The 14,513-nt window shown below is 42.1% G+C and overlaps 1 protein-coding gene across 1 annotated transcript in view; it reads left to right on the top strand.

Annotated features, from left to right (window-relative positions):
* The first annotated feature begins 5,724 nt into the window (after positions 1–5,724).
* The window catches only part of chd5 (chromodomain helicase DNA binding protein 5), a 101,917-nt gene continuing 93,128 nt past the window's right edge, over positions 5,725–14,513 (top strand). The window contains exon 1 of the mRNA XM_036559957.1: positions 5,725–5,816. Coding sequence (XP_036415850.1) covers positions 5,750–5,816 — 67 coding nt within the window. The 5' untranslated portion in view covers positions 5,725–5,749. The remainder of the gene's footprint in view (positions 5,817–14,513) is intronic.

The following is a 14,513-nucleotide window of genomic DNA, read 5'->3' as shown; positions in this document are numbered from 1 at the left end:
TGGTAATTATAGTGAACATGGGCACTGCTGACCAGCTAGTGAGGCCTGTGTGCTGTGAGGGGTTTGAATAAGGGTGCCCTCACTCTTGGATCACGAAATGGTTCTTCAGATTGAAGGAGAATGTGCTGTAGACGGCTTTTTGAAAAGGGTCTCTATAGCACCACAAAGGGTTCTTCTATTGTGTCAAGCTTGTACCAATACAAGAACCCTTTTCAAAAGCCATCTACAGCACATTCTCCTTCAATCTGAAGAACCATTTCATGATGCAAAGAAACTTTTAATCATGCAGAGGGTTCTTTGAGTGTTCATCATTCCATATAGAACCATTTTCTTTAGTAAAGAATCCTTGAAAGTGTAGCCCCTATGGACTATTTAAACAAAAAAGCCATAGAGGAACCAGGTTTGCTTTCTTAAATACAAGTTTGAGAAGTGTGAAGAACATTTAAAGGTTTAAGAGACCTTCACAAAGATTTTAGACACACAGCTCATATCCAGATTAAGCAGGACAGATTCTCTGCAAATCTGAACAGCAAAAAGCCACATTAAGGCTCAATCCCATTTCACCCCTCGCCCCTACCGTGTTCACATCTAGGTGTAGGGTGTCCTGATTTTTGTTGAGATAGAGGGGGAGGGTGAAGTGTTAGGGCTACATGGCCTTCCAAATGGAGGTTTTTCAGAGACTCCAAACAGAGAGTTATGAGACAAAATGGTAAGATGGCTGAAAAAGAGACCAAAGAAACCCACGAATGTGAGAATTTTCTCTTTTAAATTACAACAACCACTGTATTATCTTAGATTAATGTCATTTCAATGTTTTCCGGTCCTTTTCTTCATAATAAGCATAAAAAAATCGCTAATAGTTTGCTGATGTCTCGGTAGCTAGCTAAATTTCCTGTTCCACCTTAAATGGTGCAACAGTTCTGGCGATTCAGGTTTCAGAACTGCTGCTCCAGTTAAGGTGGAACGGGAAAATTTGAATAAGAAGCTGGAGAATATCTGACTTCATCTTCATATCACTGAAGAATTAGGGGTGGGTGATAATAAATAATTGCCCCCCTCTTTGAAGATCATATGATGCCCTAAATGTAACTAAAGCCCAGCAGTGAGGAGCTGAACTTTACCCTCCTCTGCTGTCACTGCAGACTGGCAGGGTCGCCTACAGAGCAGCGCTGGTAGCTGTTAATGAAGTGATGCTCTTTTTATTTGAGGGTCCCATTTCAGAGGGCAAGATTTCAGTCACTACCCTGTAACTCAGTTCCAAGGGGCAACACTCGAAAGCAATGCGTAGGGGTGAAAATCAGAAATGGGACTGGGCCTTGATCTTACTTTTTCCCCAGTTCAGATTAAAGCCACTTTTGTATGTGGGTTCAAATTTGAGTTCTGAACATGAGGCTCAGTCCCTTTTGGTCACACTTCACAGAATGTAGGTCAAGAGCTGGTGGTGCCCATTCATATGACATAAACATGAGTTTAGACAATCAGGCGACACTTTCTATGCTGTAGTTTTATGCTGACCGCTTCAGTAACTGCACTTCACACCTGTTTCTAAATATTACTGGTAGTGTCGTTACCTGCTGACCAGGTTATCTTATTCTATCATGTTCTCATCATGTTGTACTTGCTAAGGAGTGAATGCTGTTGTGAAATGCAGCATCATTGTTTACTATAAACATTAAATAATGGTACAGATCAACATCTAAGCTCATAAATGCCACCTTTTGCCAAGTTTTGTCAGAGCCAGTTTATGAGGAATCTGGCCACTTCCTATTTCCCCCATTATATCAAAAACATGACTGCAAAACAGCAGAGGGCGCCTGCGAGTGGGTCTTCAATGAATGGGAGTAAAAGGAGCTCAACGGCTAAAAACAAAAACTTAAAATAGTTTCTAATCACTGAACCAGAACTTTCCTTTGTATGTATTTCACTAAAAAAGCAAAGAAATTCACCTGTGTGTTTCCTTTTTTCTACAGCAAACGGGTTTTGGGTAACAGGACGTTAGTATCACTGCTACTGAGTGCTGATTGGTTGGTGAGCAGAGCAGTTCATTGGCTGTTTGCGCTCACAGACGTCATGAACGTACATGAGGCACCGTTTTAAACCCCTATAACTCGAGTTTAAAAGCTCTTAAAAATATAACAGCAGTGTTAAAATGTTTTAAGCTGCTCTGTGCTCAGGAAATGTATCATTTTACATTAAAACTGTTTAAACGTTTATAAACTATGATTTTACTCAAATGCTCCATATCAACTCATTTAGTTTGGACTAACTCGGGAGCGCCCTCTAGCGTTTGAGAAACCCAGAAGACACTGCAGAGTGGTGATTCTCCTCTCTACAAGTTCTCTGGTTTTGTCTGCTCCTCTGTAGTCGCCGTATTCACTTATGCGTGGTTACTATGGAAACCAATGTAAATAAGCGAGCAAATGTGACTACAGTCTGACCACAAATCAGATTCGGTCATTTAACTTGAAATCTGAAGATTAAAAATCTGATCTAAGGAACAAATGTACTGCAGTGTGAGCAAAGCCATAATGCCAGTTTAAGGGTTCTAGAATATTTAAATTATATTCAGGTTCTTTTCACCTTCAGAAGGTTCTTCACACTTACATATGTCATTTACAAAAAAGCTTCTCCATAGAACTATCCATCAAAAGGTTCTTCAGGGATCCAAAAGTGGTTCTGTGGCATTGGTGTAAAGAACCCTTTTAGTGCATTGGTTTGTAAGAGTGTGTTTGTGTGAGGCTTTATTAACAGAGGTAATTAACTGGTGAGCTTGTAATGCTCAACAGTGTAGCTGTATTAATGGAAGTCCTGCCCTTCAGTGAAAATCACCCTTTTCACCAAATCTCCAAAGACCACCAGTTATTTAAGCTAGATTTGTCAGATACTGCCAATGAGTGTGTTTACATGCACTTAATAATCCAATAACGTCAGAAAATCAGATTTTGTCAGTAATCCGATCAACATGTTTACATACGCTTGAGTAAATTCAAACTTCATCGCACAGCTTTACCTGAAAATATGAACATACATCATTTAGAAGATGAAAAATATGTAAATCCTTCATTTCGTCAAAATGTAGTCGGTTTGTAGAGTGTAGAGTGTTCTGCTGTGTCCGATCTAGAAATCCGATTAAAAAATCTGATGAGGCTGGATTTTAGCTCAGTAATCAGATTTCTCAGTGCATGTAAACTCTTACTCTGATTTCTTTCGTATTTCTCAGTCTGAGCATGTGCGAAAACAGACTGCAGTACCGGAAATAAGCGAGCAGCGTCGCCGCGAGACGCAGCAAAACACTTTTGGGGCGACGCTGAAACCCAAACACGAAATGAAGGATTTAAATATTCTTCATCTTCTAGATGATGTACGTTCATATTTTCAGGTAAAGAGGCGCGATGTTTAAAAAAAGCTGCAGGATAAAATTTGAGTTATTTATTATGTTTACGTCACGTCTTCTTCTGTGAGTTTATTGGCTGGTTGTAAAGCAGAAATCTGATTACTGTGTGACTCATATAGACCTGGAGTTTCCCCATGTAAACGTGTTGATCGGATTACTGACAAAATCTGATTTTCTGCAGTTATCGGATTATTAAGTGCATGTAAACACACTCAGTGATTTGGCTAAGATGGCCACTTGACCTTTGATCAGGCTAACTGGACTTTTGGTTTGATCTTCTGACCTGAACTGTTGAAGCCCCTCAGTTAATTATACCACAAATCCAGCCCGTCTTTCGACCCCAAGAGACGAGAAACTCCCCCTTTTCTCTCTCTTTCTAGGAAAGAAAGAAACGACGGCACTTGCGCTTTGAGGAAAGAGGGATTCATGGCCTGCTGGGCACTCGCCATCATCACCGCTCACCCAGCACCGCCTTCTTCATTCATCTCCTCCTCGCTGTCTTTCTCCTTCCCTCTGTCCTGTTTTCTTCTCTCCGACTCTTTTCTCGTCTCACTCACCTTTCCTAATCCATCCCTCTCTCTTCTTCCCTCTCCTGTGTTAGGTCTGTCCCCTCTCTCCCTCTTTCTCTTTACCACCCTCCCCTTCCTTGTTCTTCAACTCTCTCGTTTCTTTCCTTCTTTCTATCCTCTTCTCTTAGTCCCTCTCTTTCTTTCTCTTTACTTTCTCCTTTTCTCTCATCCCCATTCTTCTTTCCTCTTATCTTGCACTCCTCTTTCTCTCTTCTGTGCCTTATTCTGTTCCCTAATTCTGAATCTGTTCCCTCCCTCCCTCTCTCATCTCACTCACCCTGTCTTTCCTTCTTTTCCCCCTTACATCTTTCACTCACTTTTCTTCTCTCTCCTTTTGTCTCTCACTCACTTTCTTTCTCTCCTTGTCTCTCACTCACTCTCCTTCTCGCTCTTTTTGTCTCTCACTCACTTTCCTTCTCCCTCCTCATGTCTCTCACTCACTTTCCTTCTCCCTCCTCATGTCTCTCACTCACTTTCATTCTCTCCTTAAGTCTCTCACTCACTTTTTCTCTCCTAATGTCTTTCACTCACTTTCCTTCTCTCTCCTTATGTCTCTCACTCATTCTTTCTCTTATGTCTCTCACTCACTTTCTTTCTCTCCTTGTCTCTCACTCACTTTTCTCCATCTCTCTCTCATTCTACTCTCCATATGTCTCTCACTCACTTTCCTTCTCTCTCTCCCTCTCTTTATGTCTCTCACCCGCATTACTTCCTTCTCTCTCTCTCTCTCTCTCTCTCTCTCTCTCTGCCTCTCTCTTTGTTTCAGGCTGCGCTGCTGTAACCCTGACAACGGCGCTCGTGACTCTCCGGTGGTCCCGAACGCGCGAGCCGATTACACCCGCGCTAACCGGCGCTTTAATTGGCCGCGTTCTGCATCTGTTGCATCCAAGCCGAACGCGTCGCGAGCCTCCCAAACCCACCCCAACCCCTTTCATTTAAAGGCACGACCACTTTCAAATATGAGCGTCCTCGCGCCCCACTGACACCTGTACACCAAACCGAAACGCACAGTGAGCGCGCGTCGCGCAGAGCGAGAAATCGCGTGCCTGTGATGCAAACAAAGGCGTGCGGTGTCTGTCTGTCTCTCTCTCTCTCTCTCTCTCTCTCTCTCTCTCTCTCGCGACGGAGCTGAGACGGCGGCGCCGCTCCGAATGAAAGAAAAGGGGGGGACACCGACAGAACTTTTCTCCACGTTTTTCCTCTACAACAACCGTAAGCAAGAATGCGCGAGCTCGGTGCACGCGCGCGTCTGTAGCGTCTCGCGTGCGCGCGCGCGTGTGTGCGTGTGCGTACATACTAGTCCGACTGGTTACCGAGGGGAAAGCACTACTAACTAGTCGTGCCCCCCCAGTCATTATGGGATGGATCTCCATGGCAACCGACCAGACGTCACAAGCTGGGCATGTGCGTTCCATTTTTGGCTCTTTCTTATTTTCAGAGCGCAGGATTTGGACGGAGGAGGGAAAGAGGGAGATTTTTGGGCGGCTTCAATATAGGGCAGCCATCTTTTCCTTTTTTCTTTTTCCCCACCTTCCTCGCCTCTCCCTCCGTCTTTTTCCGAGGGTGCCAAGTGTGAAACACAGTTCCTCACCTTCGCTGAACGTCCTTCCTCTTCCTCCTCCTCCTCCTCCTCCTCCTCCTCCTCCTCCTCAGTTAAAGGCGTTGCGTTAGCCCCCGTCTCCGGCTGCTGCTGCTCTGAAGGGGTTAAGTTTCCACGACTTTGCTGCTCCGGCTTGGATGTGATTTTTTTTTTTCCCCTCCTTTTTTTTTTGGTAATGCAGTAAAGATGCCCGGATCGCTGAGCAATGAAGACGAGGGGCAAGACGATTTGGATTTTGAAGACGACATAGCAGGTGAGGGGAGTAGCCTAAAGTGGCAAAGGGAGGGGGGGAGTTTCTCTGTCCTTCTGAGCTGCTGCTGCTGCTACGCCTTAGCTGAATGCAGGGAAGGAGACGAGGCTGAAGTTGGCTTCCTATTCGCCAGCCTCTTGTTCTGATTACCCCCCGTTCCACCTTAAACGCTGCACCATTTAAGGTGGACCGGGGGAATTCGAACTGGGAGCTGACTCCAGCTTCGTGGGAAAAAAAAAAGGGCTTGACCGTGCCACGGTGCCGGAGACTTGAGGAGAGGAGGGGGCAACCTGGGCAAACGATGGGGGGGCTGCTCTCTTTCTGTCCTCAGACAGGACTCTTTCAGCCCAAATCCGGGCTCGCCACGGTGCACATGTCTGCAAGTAGCTATACCTTCAGTTTGTGCACCCTTATTATATATATTACAAATATACGACACATATTAGCATATATGGATTTTCTTCATATAGAACTCATCACAGCCTTATTTATGGCCATTTTCAAATGTGGGGCATATATCTGAGTCATACATCAACATATATGTGTAACACATCTATTTAACCTGTGCAATAAAATAATTAAAACAAATAAAAAATTGAAATATTGTTAATTGAGCCATTTAAATAATTTAATATGCAGATAACAGTGATAATGACTAATATAATTATGCTAGGATGTATCAGACATATATGTATATCATGCATATATGACCATTGTTTGGTACTTGCATATGTGTACATAACATATATGACCTATAATTTAAAAAATATGTGCCAGAGTCTTGTTGATATGAGTGATTTCTGTATGTTTGGCTTCAGTCTGATTCCGTCTGGCATCAACCAGACGCAGTTTTCCTTGCATATTAATAAGCTTAGATGCACACCATTTTTTATATCCTCTCCATCACTTTGCACTGATGCCTTTTTGCGTTTTTGTCAGCTCTGGTTCTGCTTGACTCGGTGCTGCCGGAGAAAACATGTGCATACGTTTCATTTTGTCTTAATAGAGATTTTAAACATGTGTCAGGCTGAATCGTGAAGAAGGCCATTGAAGAAAGCCCAGCTGGTGTGTTTCTCTAGTATACTCCCTCGGTTAAATTGTAGTGCCTCCACAAGCCACGTGTGACATCCCTGGCTTCACTTCATGTCTGTGGTCAACTTTAGGGGGCTTTCGGCGTCTCTACGCTGCCAGTGTTGGGTTTTCCAGTGGACTGAGAGACCTCTGCTCATCAGAGACGTCCCAATCCGATGTGAAAGAGCAGTATCAGAGCCGACCCTGGCATATCTTACTATCGGTGATATTAAGAAAGATCAAATAACGATCTTTTGTTAAGGCTGATGAATTTAAAACCCCCATTATTTATGGTAAAATTATTCCCTTCATTCATCTTTATCAGCAAGAGATGTTTTCAGATTTAAAGAAGAGAGATTTATGATGTTTGTGTTGATGTACCAACAGTCTGTGCTGTGCTGATATATGCATTAATTAATTAATTCATCAAGTGACTCTTATTAGTCCCACAGCAGGGAAATTTCACCTCTGCGTTTAACCCATCCGTGCAGTGAAACACCACACACACTAGTGAACACACACACTAGGGGGCAGTGAGCACACTTGCCCAAAGCGGTGGGCAACCCTATCCACAGCGCCCGGGGAGCAGTTGGGGGTTAGGTGTCTTGCTCAAGGGCGCTAAAGTCATGTACTGTCAGCTCAGGGTATCGAACCCGGCGACCTTCCGGTCACAAGGCTGGTTCCCTAACTTCCAGCCCACGACTGCCCTGCCATAAATGGAAATGACTGTAAATGACTGCTGTTCCAATTGGCTGCCCTGTGTTCTCGTTGAAAAAGTGGTAACACTTCTTATAACTTCAGTTTTAATGGGCAGGGCTAAACAGCTGTTGGTATACATAGGTATGTACATGTGACATCACAATTAAATTCCCAGAAAGCTGTTTTCGCAGCATTGTGTGTGGACTGGGGAGGGAACGGTACATTTTTAAAGAAAACTCTTAATAAAGAAAAAAAAAAAGAAAGGAAAATTTGATTTACATGATGTGGGCCGGTTAATAAATCACTGTGAAAACATCTTGAAAGTGGAAACTCAGCTTAGCAGCCTCATGTAATACGTGCAATGGCAGTGTTTCAACTGCAGTAAACAAGGTTTCTCTACTGGCATGTCAAATTTGAATCTGTTGCACCAGAGGAGGCCATTCCTCTGGTTTAAAAAAGGCCAAAACCATCCCCCTTTGGGTCAGTAGCCACGTTTACATGCGGCCTAATAATCCGACTAATAGCTCAATCGGAATACAGCACGTCCATGTAAACACCTCAGTCGGAATGGTCTAGTCCGATTGAGGCCATTCAGAATACAGTTTCTATCCGACTGATCGAGGTGGGTAATCCTGTAAATAATCCATTAAACAGAAGAATAATATCCGTGTAAACGCCTGTATCTGATTACATTCCCCTTCGGAAAGTTTAAGTCCATTCTGATCATGTTCGTCGCGTCATAGTGAGAGTTTATACCGTTCACCATGGTGGAGCAGAAACTGGTCTGCAGAGGAGACGAAGTTTATGCTCTGATCTTTAAAAGACGGCGGTGGGACGGACGTCCAGCTTATGTGTCTCAGAACACGACGTCTTCCTCTCGGCCTTCTTTAATAAGGACACGTGAAGGACGTTTTCCTGAGTCTGACATCATTTTAAAGCAATTAAAAACACAAGCACTGCTCACTGCTGCTCGTCTCACTCTGACTGGACTCACGTGATGCTGGTTGTCATAGTAACATCTACACTAAGTGGTTCTCTACGCATGCACGTTATTTTGGATCGGATTACTTGTAGTGAGCATGTAAACTGAGATTTTAATCAGATTGTTGAGTAGAGTGAGAATAAACACCTCAGTCTTGATCTATAATGGGAATGAATTTAATCAGATTGGCAAAAATCTTTGCATGTAGACACAGACAGTGATCAGCAGTATCACTTAAGATAGTGATATTTCATCCATGTGAGCACACTGAGCTGCTCTGGATGCATCAGGAGTTCTTCTTATAAATCCATAGGTTATGACACACTCAGGAGATATGTAGAAATGCCATCGTTTGAACTCACCTTGAATTTTTGTCGATTCAAAGCCTGTTTACAACATATTTATTGAACGTTTGGGTGACGCCGACTTTTGTAATAATATATGTGCAATTTATTCATTTCACTTTAGTGTAGCCCTGTAGAATTCAGTCGTATATTCTAATAATAATCTGTAATGCTAATCTAGGTAGATATAATCCCAGTTTCTATATTTTTTAAACGTTTATGTATCAGCATTGACAGATGTGTGCGTGAAATATATCTGACATTGACATCCGTAATACAAAAGTACCATATTTCTGAAATCACAATGATTTTACTTCAGCATTTTTAAAGACCTGGAAGCCTAAAACATCACTGCTGTTGGGACAAAACCTCACATCTCCATTTTGGTTGTTTTTCATTTTTTGATGTAATTTGAAAAATTATTTAACCTTCATGTTGTGTCGAGATTTCATAAAAAACGGACCGACAGAATTGGTCCAGAATTACTCAGAAATTAATATTTCTCCATTTACGTCCATTAAAGTTAAGAATGTTTTGTCCTGTCAAGTTAGCTTTTTTGGAGATGGGCCTACAAGGTTTTGTTCTGACAGCGAAATCTTACCTAGATTGGATCGCTTGTACTTACCTTAAAGGGCACATATCCTCCACTTTTTCATATTTTGTTGTATCAGCTGAGGTCCACTAATAACCACTGTGTATTTTTATATACCATAAACGGTCATAATTGACTTTTACATGACCGTCTTCCAACCTCTATTTATCCCTTACAGTTAAACAGGCTTACTGTGTTACTGTGCCTTTAAGACAGATATAAGATAAATGAACTCTGTTCTGATTGGCTGCCTTGTATTCTGCCTTATTCGGGAAGCAGGGCTGAATTGCTCCTTATTACTTCAGTGTGAGTGGGTGGAGCTAAACTGCTGTAGGCAGAACAGGTGGATATATGTAAATGTGTTGGTTGTTGTGACATCACAGAAACAAACAGGCTGTTTTTGCAGCTTAGTTTCCATATATAGACTGTTTGATCTGGGATTTGCATGTTTGCATATACTTCATCTCTTTAAGGCCCTTAATGTATGTAATGTATGTTTTTTCCGGACCCAGGACCGCTCGCTCTGCGAGTTTGGTACATTTCGTTGAGTGTGAAAGCTGTTTTTGAGCCTGAGAGCAGTTCAGAGACCCTTTCTCTGGTCCTACTGACATCAGTAGTCTTTTGTTGGCTTCCAGAACTCTGGCGCGGTCCGCTGTGCGTGTGAAAGCTGTACGCTCCCGGCGCACATATGGGGTTGCGTGATTGGTTCTTTTTGGCTGTGTTCACATTACCAGGTTGAAGTGGCCCAAATCTGATTTTTTGCCCTAATGTGACTCAGATCTGATGTTTTCAGGGCTGTGTGGACACAAATCTGATCTTTTCAAATCCAACCTGAGCCACTTTCATATGTGGTCCTAGATCGGATACGTATCCGATTCGTGGCCATGTGACCTTAATGTGATGCTCAGTTCAGAATTCATGCGCTTTTTCTTCACTGCGCTGCGCCATCATTCAGCGTTACCATGGCAGCAGCGCCGAACAGAAGTTAAAGCCTGTAAACGGTGGAAAAGCAGCTCATCTCACCTTTTTCTCCTTCGTCTCGCTCTAATAATGAAGCTGAGAGCTGATCAGAGTTAATGATCTTCTCAGCGAAGCTCGTTCTGCTCGTTAGTTTGTGCTGATGATGAACGTGATTCATTCACGTGACGTTACTGAGTAGGATGAGCTCATGAGGGTCATTTCAGGACGCCGGTTCGTCACATTAATGACGGATTTGAGTCACTTACCTAAACGAGTGTGAAGCATCGTGTCAGAGAGATCAGATTTGAGCAAAAAATCAGATTTGAGCAACAAGGCTTGTAATGTGAACGTAGCCTTTGTAACGTGAATGCTTTGTCTTTACATCCGTTTTCAAGTTTCGATGGCAGGGAAAGGATTTTTGTGGACAGAAAGTGCTGCTTCAGGTACATTTTTCATTCATGAGGTACAAACAGTGTAAATGTTCCCTCAAAGGTTCAACAGTGGTTTTAAGGTCCAGTTGTGAACCTTAAATAAGTTTTTCCAGGTGAAAAGTTCGTATTTGTACCTTTTCATAACCGAATGTTTTAAAACAGAACAGTAAAATAAAGTCCTGGAGACGAGACGGGGTGTGTGGAGTCAGTACAGCTTAGAACATATCATTTCAGTGGATTATGGTTCAGTTATGTTCCCTGACTAAAGGTACTGAGATGTACCCTTGGGGTCCCACCCCAGTGACGAGAGGGGCACTGACCCAGTGACAGTTTAGTACCTTAATTTCTGAGAGTGTAGATGTGGACCCAAGTATTAGGAACGAAAAAATAAGAAAATATAAATGTTGGACCAGAATCTACATCAGTGCTCAAACGACAGTGGGGCAGAAAAACCTGACTGGGAAAGCCGTAGCTCACACCGATAACGATTTGATCGGCTATTTTTCACCTGTGCAGATTGACCAGACCTCATTTTGCAATGTTAGAAGTATTTCCAAGGTCAGTCTCCGTTCCCTCTAAAGCTGGATCAGCGGCAAGCCAGGTTCTTCTCTCATTTTGCCCTCGAATAACTCCTCTAATGCTGCATTTTCATATTCCCTTCCTTCTGAATGGAGGGAGTTCTCTGTAGCTCCTAAACAAGGCTCATCAATCTCACAGTCAGATCAGTCTCACCTCCCCAGGGTGCTGGTGCCATGCTAGGGAGATGTGATGAAGTGGCTTTATAGCTGGGCCTCAGCCACGGCTGCCTGCTTTTTATACCACCATGGCACTTGGCTCAATAAAATCAATACATTCATAGTTTTTCGCCTTCAGCCAGCTCTCAGCTCTTTGAATTAATTGTGAGTAAGTCAGAAGATCCACCCGAAACGTGACTGAGGGTTTTTTTTTCGGCTTCATATTATCTTTCTTAAGGTGCCGTTATAATGTGGGTAAGTGACTGATGTTTCGGAGAGTGGGGCCGGTCCTGTCGCTCTGAACAGCATGAAAGGAACTGTGCAGATTGCTTTATGTGTTGTGCGAAAGCTATGCAGCTTTCATTGATTTCAGAAAATGCCGTCCAGGCCTGCTGAAGGTTATTCTGATTGTTGTGCAAGCCAGAACACCTTCACCACATTCAGAGCATATCTCACATAATTCCCGTATAAACAGAATGAGAAATCTTGTTTTGAGGATTGTACCGTGCGTACCTTTCCGGTTCCCGTAGCAGATTTTACAAAAAAAAAATCACGAATAGCTGGAACACAATTAGGCTACATCTTTTCATCTCTGGAATTTGCGGTCTGTGTCGCATTTCTGAACTGGTTTGAAAAGGCTTTGAGTGTTAAAACAGTGGAAAACAGTATTAGTTTCCTGCCAGCAGTCACGATGACCTGCAGCTTTGATGTTTTCCAGATATTTAACTCCGTTTTAGTAAATGTGCTTCCAAATCAACTGCTGTGTTCTCAGTTTAAAGGGCCCATAATATGGAAAACTGAATTTCCCTGCATTTTTTTAAAATTAAGTAGTTTAAAGTTATGTGTAAACAAGAACACGCTGAAGCTCCAAGGCTGACTTTACGCAGTGAAACCTTCATGCAACTAGTTGCATGTTGCCAGTTGCCTGCAACATAATTTCACATTTGATTACTCCCCTAGTTTGCCAAATTATACCTTGTATTTTCGATACTCATAATCATTCTCGCTGTATAAAGTCATGTGTGATATGTTATTTACATACTTACAGCTGAAGCTGAAAGATGAATCATTTTTATATTGAAATCACAATTTGAAAGAGTGCAATTTGCAACCACTGTGGTGCTTGAAAGCAGTGAACTTAGGGTCGTTGTCTATCTGCATGACCCACGTTCTCTTGAGTTTCGGCTCACAGACAGATGTTCTGACAGTTTCCTTCAGAATTTGCTGGTATAATTCAGAGTTCATTCTTCCATCAAAGATGGCAAGCCGTCCTGGCCCAGATGCAGCAAAGCAGGCCCAAACCATGATACTACCACCATCATGTTTCACAGATGGGATAAGGTTTTTATGCTGAAATGGAGTGTTTGGTGTGATCTTTGTTGGTCGAGCACTCCTGGGGGGCCTAACAGTAGTCTTGAATTTCCTCCATTTGTACACAGTCTGTCTGACTGTAATTGGTGGAGTCCAAACTATAATTGGTGGAGTCCTGCGAAATCTCCATTGTTTGTGCCATGATACGCTTCCACAAACATGTTGTGAAGATCAGACTGTGTTCTTTAAATAAAACAGGGTGATCACTCACACCTGATTGCTGTCCCATTGATTGAAAACACTATTGATTGAAGACTCTAATTTCACCTTCAGACAATCTGCTAATCCTAAAGGTTCACATACTTTTGCCACTCACTGATCTGTAATATTGGATCATTTGCCTCAATAAATAAATGACCAAGTCTAAAATTTTTGTCTCATTTGTTTAATTTGGTTCTCTTTATCTACTTTTAGGACCTGTGTGAAAATCTGATGAAGTTTTAGATCAAATTTATGCAGAAATATAGAAAATTCTAAAGGGTTTACAAACTTTCAAGCACCACTGTAGCAAGAGCTACAATTTTTATTATATAATACATTGTTAACAATGTTGTCTTAACAAGTTTTAAATGGAAAAAAATAACCAATGAGCTTGTAAGCTGCCTGTAGATGAGTTAGACCAATCAGAAGCAACAAAACACACATGTTCTGTAAATGTGACATCACAACCATCCCAAATAATTGATAGTCTGATGCACTCAGTGTTCAACCTTCATGCCAGAAAAAGTGAGTTTTCTGGTGTTTTTGGGCCAAAAAACAGGCCTGGAAATTAATTTGTAGAAAATTACTACATATATTCGCAATATTGGTCAGAAAAATCACGATTAGATATTTTCCCTAAACCGTTCAACCCTATTTACAGCATTTTTATCACCTTCGTTTAATTTTTCTGTCATTTTTGTTCTTTTTCTGTATCTGTATATCTGTCTTCTGCCTATTTATGTTGAAATGTATGAATTGTGGGTGAATGTGCCTTTACGGTAATAGCTTACTAGATGTCTCACTCTTCTTGAAGCACTACATGTTCACAGAGGAGCACTCTCACTCTCCCCCATCTGTAATAATTCTCATCCTTTAGACAAATGAATCTGAGCACTGTGTAAAATTAGGGGGCATCAAGGGGTGAAAATAGATCTAGCTGTATAAATTCTGTAGGCTAAAGAAGAATAAATGCTGGCGTCATCCTGTCTTAGAAGTGCTGCCAGTTCATAGAGGTCTGCATGTCTGTTTTCTCTTTAGTAATTATTTACATCTGTTGATTTCCAAGGGAAATGGTATGTCTAAAATGAAGAGAGGGGATAAAATTAATAGTCTAGCAACAAAGACAGATATTCACAGATTTGTTCTTTCTTATTAAACACAGCCAATTGAACAGATATTACTGTCAGCTGGCTGGTTAAGTTGGTCAGTTACAGAAATGTTAGTTGTGAGAAACTTGGTCATTTGTTCTCATGGTTCAGGTAATTGACAAAATCGAACTAAAGTTAATCGTCAGGGTCTCCTTTTCAGTTGCCCA

Source organism: Colossoma macropomum, unplaced genomic scaffold, assembly GCF_904425465.1.
Source record: "Colossoma macropomum unplaced genomic scaffold, Colossoma_macropomum, whole genome shotgun sequence".
NCBI lineage: Eukaryota > Metazoa > Chordata > Actinopteri > Characiformes > Serrasalmidae > Colossoma > Colossoma macropomum.
The sequence above is the reverse complement of the archived record's forward strand: the minus strand, read 5'-3'. Positions and strand labels throughout refer to the sequence as shown.